This window comes from Ambystoma mexicanum, chromosome 2q (assembly GCF_040938575.1).
Source record: "Ambystoma mexicanum isolate Mex_15411 chromosome 2q, UKY_AmexF1_1, whole genome shotgun sequence".
In the NCBI taxonomy this organism is placed as follows: Eukaryota; Metazoa; Chordata; class Amphibia; order Caudata; family Ambystomatidae; genus Ambystoma; species Ambystoma mexicanum.
In genome coordinates, this window is record NC_090924.1 from 289,675,291 (window position 1) to 289,691,392 (window position 16,102).

General features: G+C 42.4%; 1 protein-coding gene across 1 annotated transcript in view; it reads right to left on the reverse strand.

Annotated features, from left to right (window-relative positions):
• Positions 1 to 1,512: 1,512 nt before the first annotated feature.
• The window catches only part of SSTR5 (somatostatin receptor 5), a 218,224-nt gene continuing 203,634 nt past the window's right edge, over positions 1,513 to 16,102 (reverse strand). The window contains exon 2 of the mRNA XM_069647255.1: positions 1,513 to 3,909. Within this exon, the coding sequence (XP_069503356.1) occupies positions 2,748 to 3,848 (1,101 nt within the window). The 5' untranslated portion in view covers positions 3,849 to 3,909 and the 3' untranslated portion in view covers positions 1,513 to 2,747. The remainder of the gene's footprint in view (positions 3,910 to 16,102) is intronic.

A 16,102-nucleotide genomic window follows, 5' to 3' on the forward strand; every position in this document is an offset into this window, starting at 1 on the left:
TTTTATTTAGTCGATGTGGTATGGATATGACACATAAACCTGTGCATGGGTTCCCAATTGTGGCTCCTTGTCTGTCATTCCAATAGGGTGGGGGTGAGGAGGCATTGACTAGAGGGAACGCGTCCACTTGCCCCACTACATTTGCATGGGATGCTGATCAATTTCTGTCTTGTGTGTGATCTTCTCTGGTGTGCAGATGGTTTCTCTGGAAAAGAAATCGAACACTTGACCAGCACCTATGTTCAATGGCCTGTGGTGCTGCAAATTGATACTGCACATATATAGACTGCCACTGGGTAAGGGACAGAAAATGGGGGACTCCCAACTGCCACTAGTCTCATCTGGGGTGGGACTTCCTCTGGGTTCCTCCATAGTAGGCCTCCCACACATTGCTGAGAGGGGTTCCCATTCCCTCTTGTAAAATCTAGGGCACTGACCTTCTCACAGGGCATAGAGGCATGTGTGTCCAGATGGGAGTCTTGTGTGCCCATGTGGCAGGCAGGTGCATTGGCTAGGCCTCTGGTATGCCAGTTGTTTGTAGCCTTGTAGTTTATTAGTTTGAAATCCATCGGGAGGGGTGTTTAATTTCTGTGTGCTCGTGCTTTATTTACTCAGCATATATTGGGTTTGGTCAAGAGGAAGATGCTGTTGGCAAACAATCTAGAATGCTAAGGAGCAACATACCACAGGGAAGCTATTCATCTAGGAAAAATATCCATACAATGGGGCAACAGCTAAACTGTCATGCTAAGGAGCAAAATACAGTGGGACATCAAAACCTAGGGCAAACAATTCATGAAGTGGGTCAATCTACATGCATTCTGTTTCTTCAGCCATTAGGCTATGTGGAACTCACCTGAAAGAGGATAAGCTGGGAGAACTGCATTCAGTGAGTAACAATAATCAATGCATTATTTGAGAGTGGCCCCAGTACAATGGCGGCTCTGCACTTCAGGGAAGGTAAAGGCACCATTTATATTTTAAAATCGTATCCTTTCTGCTACCAATGATAATCATTTGTTCCAAGATACATCACACTTGTTTTATTTTCTAAGCAACATGCCCCATACAATGTGGGCTGCTGAATGTCGTCCGATGTGGATCTTCCCCTAAAGCCAAGGTGGACCATCTTATTTCTCCAAGAGTCAAGCTGTCGGTGGCCCAACTTCATTGCATTCTGGGCCCAATTCAAAACACTGAACTCAAGTGTGAAAGAAACTTTGCTCAGCGGCACCCTTGTTGCCGTAGTCTGTCATCCACAGGAAGATACCACAAATGGATTTACATCACGGGTCATGATAGACATAACTATTCCGCGACAGATGGGTGGTCACTTTGGACGGATGTTGACCATGTTGTCAGAATGCAATGTCATAGAACCAAACTTCCTACTGGAAGTTCCTACTGGATCATATGACCCGGAATCCCAGCCAAAACATCTTCTACAAATGGTTTAGCAATCGATTACACATCCTAGGAAGGGCAGTACAAGTAATCACCAACAGTTCAATATAAAATAAGAACTTCAATTTATTTGCATTTCTCAAAATGCTCATCTGCACGTCCAAAAACCAATAAATAAAATATACATACATTGCACAATTTGTAGTGTTTCATGGAGGGTTTTATATACAGAGCTTGCACATTGACGGGTGACCCGACCGGGTGGCATCTGCTTACATTCATGTTAATACAATCTTTGTGGAACAAAAAAGGGCACTCTAGTGTTCAGACTGGAAAATGACCAACCCTCAGCCGCAAATGTTTTGAAGCATGAGTTCCTCACGACATGGCAACATGACTTCAATAGCTGTAGTGTCTTACCTTTTTTAATGTGCAACAATGAGTAAACATAATAGTGCATAAGATTTAAGACGAGGTCAACTATGTGTCAACTTTGTGCTGACTGCCTTATAATAATGAAGAAGATCTGGAACATGTCATGACCTTTTAAACTGACATTTTATATCACTTACATTCTGATCTTATCTTCAGCTGAAACTTCACAATTTTGATGGATGGCACATCAACCAGAAAAGACTCACTCTGCCTTTATTTCTGCAGTCCAAAGTATCATTTTCTGCAATGATAATTGTCTCTTCTTTGGGTGTTGATTCTTAAGGATTCTTGAGGGATCACACTGACCACTTGCCTCTGATAGGCTGAGCTAATATGTGTAGACGAAACCGCAAAATTACCATAATGGGGGGAACAGAATGCAACTTTAATGGAGCTGGAGCTATAGGAGTCAAACAGATGCTCAACAGGACTGATGCCTTCCAGGAATAACCATGTCCGACTCCAGGTCTGAGCCACTGAAAAGCTAGAGTCTGCCGTTTCAGTCTGCCTGATTGGGTTACTCATGTATCTCCATCTTGGAGCTAAATGGGTTCCGGTTCAGTGTTCTGTGGAGAAAGTTACTGGTCTTCTTGAACTCTGCTGAGGCAGTCAACTTCTTAAACTGAACAGGAACGGACAACATGAAAGGGAGTCTGAACTCCGATGTTAAGCCTGGACTCAGCAGAGGGCAGTCTAAGCAAGACACCCTATCGTCTGGCCAGAGTTCCATCAGTATCCTACCACTTTTAATACCACTCTGCAGACCCAATTTTTGGCAACGTAATTCCTTTTCCCTTCAAGTATTACCTTTCATTTATAGTTCTGCGAAAGAGTGGTCCCTCATTTATGTAGTGCTTACGATGGCTGAATATTTATCTTAAGGACAGTTTTATGTATTGAGCAGGTCTTTAGACCATGCTTGTTTGCATATGACCATTGATTTCTGAATTTCTTGGGACCAGCATAGTCTCCTGCAGACGGCTGCTCTTTTCATGTCGGTGCTCATTGAGGTCTCCATCCTTGACGCCATTGCCTTTTCGGAGGCACAAGACCTTCTGAAAACTTTGCCTGAAATTGTCAGATAAAAACCCATACAGGATGGGATTAGCACAGCTGTTGGCGTAAGAGAGGACCACGACAAAGAAGTAAACCCCAACCAGGGCCGGCTCCTCAGGCAAAATGAAGGACAAGTTGACAATGTTTAGGATGTAGAAGGGGAGCCAGCAAAACACAAAGACAGCGACGATAATCACCACCATGCGGGTCACCTTCCTCTCTGACCTGCGGCGCCTTGTGGAGCCCACTCGCAGGCCTGATGACTTCACTTTAATGACAATCAATAAGTAGCAGAGGCAGATGACCAGTAGAGGCCCAAAGAAGCCCACTACTGATGTATAGATAATGAAGGCTGCAGACCATATGTTTACCGGATCCGGCCAATTCATGTTGCATGTATGGAAATCATCCTGGACGTCTGCAAATATGATCACAGGAAGCACAACCAGGAAGGAGAAAGTCCACACAGTGGCACTGATGAGCTTTGCTACCCTTGGCCGACGCCACTTAGTGGACTTGATGGGATGGACGACTGCCAGGTAGCGGTCAATGCTCATCACTGTCAAACAGAAGATGCTGGTGAACTGATTTATGCCATCGATTGTCATTACAAGCCTGCACAGAAAGGTACCAAAGGGCCAGTACGAGATAGCAATTGGTGTGGCAAGAAAGGGCAAACCCAACATAAAGAGTACATCTGCCACTGCTAGGTTTAGGATGTATATGTTAGTGACTGTCTTCATCTTAGCATAGCGAAGGACCACATAGATGACCAAGGTGTTCCCACTTAGTCCGATGGCACATACCAGGATGTAAATAATGGGGATGAGGATGGAACTGATCCCGGGGGCGACCATTGGGCTGTCTGTGGCATTGATGCATGATGAGAAGTTGCGCCCATCCGTTAGCCCAGCTGTCGTGTTGACGGAGGTGGCGAAATATTCCAGATCCATGTTCTCGACTGCGTGCTGTGTTCACAGCACCGTGGGTTGACCTTTCACTATCATTCTGTCCCTAGAGGGGTGGGGGGTTTGGAAAAAGGAAAGACATTATTTGTTTAATTTAACATATTCAGTCCGTGGTATTTTTCATCAATCAACATACAACGCCTGGAAAGTGCACAAATAAATGACCCCAAACAAAACCCCACAAGTTCCTAGTTTATTTTGTTATATTTGTCCTGTTTGAAGGTATTGATCTGCAGCTCCTATAAATAATTTGGTCAATGTAATAATATGGTTAATTGCTCCCATATATAAATGTAATCAATCACTCTCTCTTCACTGAAACACAACTAATATGCATATCCAGTTGAGTTCAAGTATACATACAATGCTGCTAATTTCTTAAGCAGAATTATTCCCCAGTAAAGATTTTCAGATTGTAATTATTCAGGGTTCAAAAGTGTGTATTATTGACTATAAGAGTTCTGATTAACATGGTCTACGTGAACCTGCACGATGTAGGCTGTTGGACGTTCGAAATTTGGAAGCTGGTTTAGATACTTTCGTTTGAAGACCTTTTACTTCCCCCCCACTATGTATCACCTATATTGGTTGCCTAGTAACCATTGGATGCTATGGCTGCCCATCATGTCACCTACTTGAATATGTATTGTTCTGCATCAACTTACCACCTGAAGCCAGCAAACACCCTCCAGCAGCTAAAAACGGGGATTGCCTCATAATTCCCAAATACACAAGTGTTGACAAAGAAAATAAGTCAAATTGCTTGGTTCGTTACCGATGGGCGGATGTTTGTGGCTGTAGAGGTGTGTACGTTGATGATCGTGGGTGAGTGAATAGATCTATGGATGTATAGATGGATGATGCATGAAACGATTCATTTTTTTACAGGGGACTACTCAGGTGTATCAATGAATGGATGAATAGTGAATTTGTATGCTTATGGTGAATACATTCTGAATGTACTTGTGGGGGGATGGATGGATGGATGGATTGATGCATAGTTTAAACCTGTTACAAAGGAAGAGTAGAAATGGTCCTAGTGTTCAGTCATGTATGAGGGGGATCAGAGTGAGAAGCAGACAGAGGGTTCCGAGTGAATGCTGAGCACCACACACAGAGTAGTTGGCTACCACGGTCATTTTACTGAAAACAGTGGTTTTGCTGCCAAAAGCTCAATGCGAATTTTTAAAGTTGCTCTATGAGAACAAATAAAGTCAAAGTATTGAGATATTTAAGAAGGGGATTTGAACTCATCCATTGGAACGGGAGCTCATTTTTCTCCGATAATGCGTATGTAGCCCAGAGGGGACCACTTACATTTTCACTCATGTGCAAACAGGTCCCTTTGGGCAATTTTCATCATTTGTAATGGTAGTGCACATGAGAAGTGTAAATAGTTGGCAGAAGTCTCTTTACAACTCTCTTTTGAACTCCACAATGCCAAAAGAGTAAACACCGCCTACCACATACGCATTCACTTGCACAGACTCTTAATCTGGAATCGTTTCTCTTGTATTCTCTTTTCATTTGGAAGACTACACATTAAGGCCCTCCTCAATGCTTCTTTTGGAGGACCTTAATGGATTGTATTAGAATCAATACATTTTCTTTCAATTGATGTCATTTGGACATTGACAACACAAAGGACAAATGTTGCCCCTGTACAGGGTCATTTTATTTGCAAGAAAATGTGTTCCTGAGACGTAATGTAATTGTCTGTCCTAGTGAGTTCAGTGCGTGTATATCAGAAACTGTTCGCGATTGACCGAGGCAGTAGTATCTGGTCATGAGTCTTTTAGATGACGCAAGTGCTTCATTCAGTCAGTGCAATATTCTTGATGTTGAGAGTGGTCTATAACTCCTTATGTTTAGAGAAGGAAAGACAGTCTACTGTAAGTATAATTAATGCTGAATCCTAGATGCATGAGTGGATTTGTACTTAGAACATAATCTATAAATGTGCAGAGTGGGTTGAGGATTTATTTTATGGCTCAAACATTGGGTGACCTGGCGGATTATTCACATTTTTATATACTTTTGATAATACACAAAATACTGAAATGGCGGGATCAACATTTATCAAAATTTCTGTTCATTTTTACTTGGACAGACCTCAGAACAAACGAGCACACAAATCATGTTTTATTAAGTTACTAATCGTCTAGGGGCTTCCTACTCATATTTCTTTATTGCATCACAACAACCCTGCTGCATTTGCCAGAAGGTGTTAGTGTCAATGCTCTGTCATTGCTTAAAGTATTTAGAGCCTGTAGTTGGCTGTTGCCGCCGTTATTATGACAACATCATGCTTGTGTTTGTAGGTCATATAATCCTTTCAAAATGTTCCATTCACATGGTTACAATTCTTTGGACATACTGGCCATTTTAGGGGTGAACACTGACTTTGGTTTCAAATAGTTGGCATCAGAGACAGCCCTATCCTAACCCTGCTGAAAACAAATAGTTTAGTCTAATTTTGCAATGAAGACCAATGACCTTAGTTTTTAGTTGGAAAATGTTTACCTGATGGTGTGAGACTCTGCTAAATAGTCTGACCTCAATCAGACAAACATATGTGTAGACAAGTCACATCAATCAAATCAATCTTCATCATCAGACACCATGAGTAAAATAATTTATCAGACAAACTATGTAAACAAATGAGTCACCATTTTTTATCAAAGCAACCTTTTACAATTTGAATTGAGATAAGGTAAAAGCATCCAATAAAGATCACTACTTCTCCCCCATGTGCTCGCCCTAACCCTAAAAAGTACTTATAACATAAATGATATGCCTCAAATATCCTTACACTCCATCCCTTGACCTCCCGTGACCCTCTGCTCCCTCACTCTACCTAAATGTTGCGAGGTTGCAAAAACTGACACTGCACTGGAGCCTGATAGTTGAAGGAACAGTTCTTGATGGATCCGGCATCCCTTAAAACTGGGACTCGCCTGTATGCCCTGAGATGAGAGTAACTGGGGCAGAAGAATATGACATGGATAAGGGTAATCCTTTTCTTCTTGCCCCGCCCACATTCTTCTCCCTTAGCTTCAATGCTAGTTATGGCTCCATCCCACCAGGTACACTGCAATCCAGGTAGCTCACACATGTTTACAGTTTACAGGCCTCACATAACCACCCCTCCTGTCCACCTTGCCAGTATTTATTCTTAAGAATGCAGATATCTGTTTTCTTGATGGACTCTGGGTTCACTCGCCATCCCCGAGGCCTTTCTCCCCAGACCATTCCATATTTGCCCCAAAACATTTTGTTAAATAACCTTTTTTCCAAATTCTACAATTCCTTGATGGTGTCCCTATACATGCAGGCTTTAGGGCTGGTCCATATCCTGAGCAGCATTAGAAGGTGTCTTAACCAGATTCTATTCCATACAAGTTGCAACCCCAACTCTTTACATACACATAAAGATGGGGATCTTTGTTGGGACCCCTAAAAGTGTCCAGATGAAAGCATTCTCCGTCTTCATCAACTCACTTGCTTCTTTGGCCCCCACACTTCTGATATATCCAGGCCTAAGGAAGAAACATTTTTGTTAACAAAATTCCCTCAATCATTCTTGGAAGGGGTCCTAGCCTTTTACAATTTTAAGGACTCCATTTGCGGCCGGGGTACTTTGGCTTCTTTGTTATCAAGTAGCATAGTCTCAGTTTAATAAATTAGTTGAATAATTGCTGCTTGTTTAAACATTTCCCCCTACTTGTTGTTAACCTCTGGCCTTGTTATTTCATCTCGTTTTTGCTTGGGAGAGATACCCCTATTTTCTTCTGCCTCATGAACCCCTGAGCAGAAAACAATTTGGGTTAATACTAAGAGGATTTGCTTCCTGTCCTGCATCACTTTTAGTCAGCGATTCAGAGAATTCAATGTATCTTTTTGGTCCTCTGACACACATTTCTTTTCAGTAAAAATAGTTGGTGTCAAATAAGGCTACATTTCTTCCCTTTAAAAAAATTGTATATTTGTTGAGTGTTTCCATTTTCTGATTAAACTCTTTAAATGTTTTAATATTCTAATCGCTCTCTTCAATCAGTCATTTAGCGTCTTCAATTGTCGGATTGGCAAGAAACAACCTTGTGATATCATCTAGTGTTTGTGTATTTATAATTACTAACCATGGCACTGTGTCGCCAACTAAAATTAGAACATTTTAAGAGCAACTATTACACACATTGCGAAAGTTCCCCAAGATAATTAGATCATCAATAAAAATGTGATGACCGTTTCCTGAGATTCTTCACTCTTTAAGCCTAGTTCAAATAAGATGAGAAACCTTTAAGACAGTCTCCTCATAGTTCCCCCAAATCAAAAGAAGGCCAACAGCCTTTCAACTTCACCGGCTTTGGGGACATTTAGATCAGTTAAGTATGAGTAAAGGGAACATCGGACAGTAAATTATACAAAACAGTGTCTATGAAAATAAGTGCAACTGATATATTACATCTGTTAAAGTGAGTTTGCACAGACAGAGGAGTCACAGAAAATCAGTCGGTCACAGGGACATTGAGTGAAGGAAAGTCCTTCCAAGGAATCAAATCAAAATGATTTTTTGAAGAAGAAGGTTTTTCATTGTTCTAATTTCCACGGCTCACTTGTGCCCAGGTGTGTTGAATCAACTTCCGGGGCACCAGTGGTCCAGGGATGAACATTGGTTTCTAAACCATCAATCAACCCCACACCTCTAGTACACCAGAAGGGATGCAAACAGATTGGAAAACAAGTGAATTATAATATCTCCTTGTCCAATTTTGGTAACGTGCAGGCTTATCTCCGCAAGGTCGTGGATCATTGGTTAGTTGCATCACCGCAAAAATGCAATTATTAGCCAATGATAAAAGGGACTGTCCAACCAAGGTTGTGTACACATATCTACTTTATTATTACTACAACAGACAGTTCTAGTACACTACAATTACGACCAACTCTGTAAAGGAACACAGAGGACAGACAGTTTCATGAAGGAAAGGGGTGCACTCTGGCTACTGACAGGAGGGTAGTTGGTAAAGTAATCAGTCTTACTGTTCAAGATTATTTGGCTCCAGCACCAAGAGGGCAAAAGGTTGTAACTGTCTCTAGGGGCCTTCAGAGAAGGACTGGGGGGGGGGGACCACAATGTGCCGGATGTAAAGAGGTTCTTTGTGCTCGACAGCATTGAGGCAGTTCCAGGGCACTTCACAGACCTTGAGACAGAGTTAGTGGTGGGAGACAGCTGTGGGTACCAGGCCGAAGGCAGTTCGGCAAGCAAGGCTGGACAGATGTGTGCAGGCTGTCCGGCACGGCGGCGCAGCGCCAAGAATCGTTGTCGCTGTGCTGGTTAGAGGATCTGGAATGCTGGTCAAAGCGGCTAGGACGGTTCTTGTGACTGCGGCATGACAGCAGTCAGTGGTGCAGCCGGATGCGGTTCGAGGACTTGACTGTCTCAAAAATGTCCTTAAAAGATGGATGCTGGATGACCCTTGTGTGTCACTCCTCGTAGCTTGTTTGCAGGGCTTGTGTCCTTTGAATGAAGACAGCCCAAAGCTTAGGAAAGTGATTGCAGTAAACAGCCTTTTCTGTGTCCAGAGACTCTCTGGCACTTCCCACCTGCTAGCAGAACCTAGTAGGGCACGCTGTGTGCTGGCTGGGTACCGGTTCTGGAGCTGTTGGGCAGGTCCATTGAGCCTGGAATCTTCCTCTGTTCCCTGGGAGATGTTTAGGGGAGGGATTTTGCTTCCCTCTTGTGATACCTGGCCTTCCTTCACTGGTGGAAGATGTAATGTCGACTGTACCTTCAGCTCAGGTCCAAATGAGTCCTTCTTCTTACTCCTTTCAAAGTCTTCAGATGATCTGCTAAGTGAGGGGTTCAGCCCACTTTTAAAACCAAATGGGCCCCAGTGATTGGTGCAGGCCACCTTAATGTACCAATACTGGGTCCCCACAAACTTCTGTGATGCATGAGGTGAGGACAAGAGAACTCTTCAACAGGACAGACAAGGGGATGACAACATATGCCTGAGTCCCACCAATCTCCCTGTCTGTTGTAGATCAAAGTGTCTCTCTGGTTAACTGAGCCATCTGTGACTCTTGATTAAACTGCATGGGTCCCTTGAAGTTTGTGCTGAGACCAGACTTCCTGTTTCCCCAAAACACATACTTCTCCCCTCTGAAAGGGGTCTGCTCTGTAGGGACACCTGCAGTAACTGCTGGACCCAGACAGGCCATTCACTGCCTTTCACACAGAGAGGTGGGAACTAGCTTCAAGTTGACACATTGCATACCAGGGGGGTGTCAGCCCCGCCTTCCTGTTAGCTCCTTGGCAACCAAGCCCACTCACAAGGCTTGCCACAATTATCTCTTTAGTATGCTCTGCCACCAGCTGGAGGACAAAAGGAATGCAGATCCAAGGAACCTTTGGTATTTAAATTAGGGTACCCATGCTGATGGAAGGTGTGCCTTCCCCCTCCTTGAGATGCGTTGATGTACACAGGGCTGTGACATTCCATCTGAATATGACAGGGGAAGATAGCACCTGTCGGCTATGTCTTCCCGGAGTTCATGTGACTATGCATTTTGTGCGGGAAGCAAATGGACTGTGTGCGGCATGACCTCACACAGTCTTTTGAGGATGATTTCCCATCATTCATTTTCATTTATCAAAAAATCAAAAAGCCCAGGTAAGTAATTCCAGATCGATGCACCAGGATCAAAGAGCATTCTACAGCAAAGCTTCCTTTTTCTGAATGCAGCCACCCAGAGACACTTAGAGCAAGTGGATCTTAGGGGCATGGTAGGGAGGTATTTCGTGATTTTTTTATTGCAATATGATGTGTGAATGACACAGAGAGTTTTGAAGTTCACGCACACACTGCCCTGGAGCCACTGCATTAGGATATAGAACTAGCCAGGTCACTATGTGATGCATGAATTGGAGTGAATGTAGGAAACTTTTAGGCATTCCCAATAATTGACTCTTGAAATACTTGAGACGTTACAACCCCCTGGCAGATGTCACCTGGATCCTTTGGGGAATGTTCAATACAGGGAGGAGGCCCCTTGGAACATGTAAATGGAAAAGGAACTTATTTGCTAGCTCTTGGATTTGTGGTGCAAAGGACAGGGGACTGTCAAGTAAAACTCCTAGGTTCTTAGCTGATGTTGAGAGATCGTGGCCAGGGAGGAGGACCAGGCAAAGATGATCGAGGTAATAGGGAATTCAAGATACATCATTTCCATGTAAAAGCTACACAAATGCCTTTAGAAATTCATACATAAAAAACTCCTGAAAAGAAATATTTTAAAAAAAACTAAGTGATGGATGGCTCTTCCTTATCTTAATAATAAAAATATGGGTAGACTTTTAAAGTTGACAAAGGAAATTCAATACTGAGGTGCCAATTCTTCAAGACGCTGACTATTGATCTTCGTAACTCTTGCTCCTTTGCCTTTGAGATATTCCCAAGAGAATTACTTAGACTCTCTGAGTGATCTTTCATTTCCCACGAGTGAGACTCCAGATACGCTTTGGCCTTACTGGGCTTGAACTCAAGGGATGTGATCAAGCAATTTGGGCTGGATTGCTCATTTTGGGGTGGAACAAATCATGATTTGCATTTTGACTTTCTCCTTCTGTACTGCTGTGGAAGGTTGAAAATGAAGGTGTGGCTGGCTGCCACAAGTATTATCTCTGAACATGTTTCTTTTCAGATGAACGGCTAGCAAATATCTCATCTCTGGAAACCTGCAATTATTTATAGAGCAGGCAGCAGACTTCTAAAGTTTGTCCATACACATTATAGAAAAAGCTTTCTAGAGGAAGGACACTGTGAAAGTGACATAGTGTTCTCACTATCCAGAATCACTGCATCGAGTTAATTTTTCAAACTGTTTCCCATTGGTTATATATTGCTTGGTCTGGCTGACGACAACTAGGCAGCTCTATCCGAAAGAAACATTTAACAAATAAAACCACAAATAAGCTCTGGTATGTGAAACAGGAGTGGCACCAGTTTCCATTGGTTGTTCACATTGTCTCCCCTCACGTCCTTGTGGCATGGTGGCAAGCAAAACACCCACTTGTCCAACGCCTTGCCACCCTCTCCTGCCTTCTGTGAAGGAGTTATTTTCTACACGGTTGACTTAAATTTGGGAGCATTTCACTTCTTCACAGGTAGCTGAGAGTTATACACCCATGCACCATGAGATGTATGGAACTGGGCACCCGATTCCCGTGAGTATCATTACAGCACGTGCCTCTCTGTAGGGTGTTTCAAACATTTTCTCAGAGTGAGTCTCTCCAGCAATGTGTACAAAGGCGCAGACGGAACCAGATGATTAAGAAAACAAACATGACTCTAAACAAGTCTATTATTTCAGTGGCTGTACAGATGGCACATTTGACGTTTACAAAATGTTTTTTTTAATTTCATTTTTCAATTATCCCATTTACAAAAAAAGCTTAACATGAACAGGGAAAGACTCCACATGTCCAGACAATTAAACACAGGCACATGTGTGCCCTGTGTCACCTTTTTTAAAGAATAAATTCACACTCTTGATCAGCTCAACAGACAAATAAGTTCAGTGGTGCATGTCCTTTCAACATGTTCCTATCATCTCATATTTTGCTCCCTTTTTCCAGAACTTCAATGGACGAGTATGTGCTGCAGGTGCTTCACTCCAGAATATCTGGAGAACCAGTGCAAGTTACATTAGCACAAAATGTGCATGCCCACCATCGGTGAACGTGATAAACATACAGCTCGATGATGTGTTTCACGTGCTAAACACATCTTCTACATGGCCATCTGAGTCCCTAGCCTACTCTCCAGGCATCCACCAGAAGAAGTCTAGATGGATGGACTAATTGGTTGGATGGCCAGAGGTGTAAAGATTGATGATTCATCTGCTTTTCATCATTCTCCCTTCAACGTCAGGTGCATTTTGGGACAAATAATCTTGGGGGCTATATCTAGAAGGAGAGTCAAAGTTAAAGGTCGGATATGTATTCATGCGTCAGGATCTGCTGCAAGAATATTGGGTAATAACGTGTTTGTTCAGGACTTAATACCATAAAAGTCTTTACCAATAATGTGTGTCAGTTGGCATACCCATGACACACAAACTTCATCTCCCAAAATACACTCAAGTGGTTTTATCAAAGAGCTGGAAGTTGTAGGTGCACTATAGCAATACTTTTCCTACCACAGTGCACTGCAATAGCCTAATAGAAGACCTATGTCAACATCTACACTTTTTAGAACTGTGTTTGTAACTGTGTACTACGCCGGTCTGTGGGAAGATGTGGAAGAGGCCTTTTCATGTTACAACACTACGTCTGACAAAGTCCATGGGGGTGGCTTTTGGAAGTCTGTAAGATTGGAAAACCAAACCTGTAATTTTGATCCTTTCTGATACTATAATGCTCGATAACATGGATCTATAAACACAAGGTGTTTCAAGTGCACCATACTGATAAACTGAAGGGCCTGCAACAAGTATGCACATATGTTTACCTTCCTGACACTGTCATAATATGAAGCAAACAGCATCTCCCAATTAGCCTCCTACTGAGATAATGGAAATGGTGGCAGCTTGTCCTGCACTTCCAATGACTTCCATAATTAAGTTGAAGGAATGCCTAATTCGTCAATTCAGTTGACAGGTGCTCTCAATTATCTGCTTATGGTTGTGTTCAACCAGCGTTTATGCTCTGGAGTCGTTTGATGGAGATGTCGGATCATTCAGCTGTTCAACAGGGCCGTTTGATTCACGAGTAAAGCAACTATAGGATTGACAATAAACAATTCTTGTTTTGTGCAACTGGCTAAGGAACTCTGCTCTTCTGAAGCATATGTTGTCTGGCCTCTACTTTCTTTTTTATCCAAAAGTATGTTTGTTTAGGGAGGAAAGAGGGAGCAGAACAGATTATATTCTCAGAGGCCAAAAAGTGGATAATTCACCCTATGAATACAATTTAGTATACATGCCATGCTTCCGCATCTCTCTTGATTTGCTGAGCGCAACATCCACTATAAGGTTTCATACATTTCAGGCATATAACATGGATCTGGTACATTTGGTTGCATGGGACATCTTAGCGATTTTTACTGCAGTGTTTTTTTTTTAATGCAGGGCAGCTCACATTTTCCCTGTTCTACGCCCTTACTTCTCCAAACCCATCATATCCTGTTCCAAGGCTCTCCTGTCCCCTTACCTCCCTCCAAACCTACTGCATTGGTATGCAATAATTTGTCCCTGTGACCAATTCAGTTAGCTGCAGCCTAAGGGGAGGATTCCTATAAGTCATTGTAAGTGTCCCAAATTGCGTTGTAGCCATTCAACTCTCCCATACTCCTATAGTTGAAACTTTTCATTCTGTGACTGGAGAGACATTGCATTCAGGCACATCTCGACCATCTGCCTACTGTTGGATTTCCAAAACCTCATCACCTCAATGGGGAACCTAGGGTGAGGTTTAGATGTGGTGGAAAAGGTTATGGTAGCAACAGTTTCTGAAACTAAGTAGGTCTCAAACCTGGATTTCTGGACTATGTCCAAACACAAATGATAGCATAATCTACCACCACCATGCAGAATCCAAATCTTATGTGTCACCATAACAAACACATGTGGTGCTTGCACTTCAATATGCATGCAATCCGCGGAATGCACAGCAATGGTGGAACCCAGGGTTTCCTCAGGGTTCCAGGAATGTCAGTTGGGATCAGGATGGGGTCCTGTTGGAATGACTGTGTGTTCACCTCTTCCTGTAGCTTTACAAGGAAGGTGCATGTGTAGTGTGGTGTTTGCATTGCAATATGCAATGCCAGCCATGCAATGTTAAGTAGTCATGGAACCCTGGGTTTCCTCAGGGTTGCAGAAATGTCGGTTGGGGATTCAGGATGATATTACCTGCTTTCACTCCCTCCTTCTAACCTCATACCGTGTACCTCAATAAAGACACTTCTACTGTTGTGCTTTACCGGCTCCAGAGTCTTTACTGCATCTTGACTGAGTGTCCTGTGAGTGCAGACACTACATACACCTGCTCAATGCATGGATCTCGCCTATCCACAGCACCAAGGTCTATCCCCAGCATCACCCCACATCACTCACTTACAGATTGAGGCCCTAATTCATGGAATTATTTGCGTGTAAAACAGGGATTTGCGTGCCATTCTGCCCACAAATCCCCATTCGTCAAACATGTATTTGCGGACAGAATGGCACCTAAATCCCTGTTTGACACGCAAATAATTCCATGAATCAGGGCCATATGGTTTGTCTGATATATAAATGTAAGAAATGCAGTCTGGATGGTGCAGTGGCCTGGGTGGCTGGATAGCTGAAATTAGTGACAAGAGTAAATCTGGGTTAGGAAGGACCTAGGTGGTAATCCACAGTATTTTCTTTTGCATTCAAATTCAAATTTCCATTCATGCTGCGCAATGATACTCAAAAAAGTTGTATACATTTTTACACAATGGTTGTCCTTATTTGGAAAGACTGTTTGCAACATCCATTCTATGTCCAATGCATTTCGGTCTTGGTTGACCTTCATCAGGGACTTTATGGAAATATAGATATATAAACCATATTTTCAAATCATGTCAGAGTTCAATCTAATAACACAGAATGTTTTCATTTGCATTAATAATATATTTAGCTTTAATTTACCTTTGCTTTATTGCCAACTTTTTATTCTCTCTGTATTGGATGGTAATTACAATTGCTAATCCACTCTGAGTCTTATGCCCTTTGTATCTGCCTGATTATAAATAGATTCATACTCTTGTTGTATTTCTAATGTTACAAATATCACATTTTTTACATCACTGTTGTTTAAAAAAATCTGTTCTGGAAAAAATGTTATAAAGTCAAAAGGTCGATTAGTTAGACAGTTAGACTGCCTTGACGCTTGGAGCACGAATTGGACTTTTTTCAGCAGATGCGATTTGACCCCAATTACTAACTGGACTGCAATAAAGCAGATTACCGGGACTGCAACACTTTAGGAAATGCCCGGATTTGAGAAAGGCAAAGTGTAATGCCGAAACACGTATCATCCAAAAGGGCCTAGAATTATTACAAAAATAAAAAAGTCTACACGCAAACGAACTTGAATGCTTTCATTTATTCATTGGGAATAGCATAAGTCATATATGTGAAGACAAGAAATACTGGTGCAAAGAGAGGTGCAAGCAAAACCAAAAAAGTTTTCCACTGTCAAAGTGTGT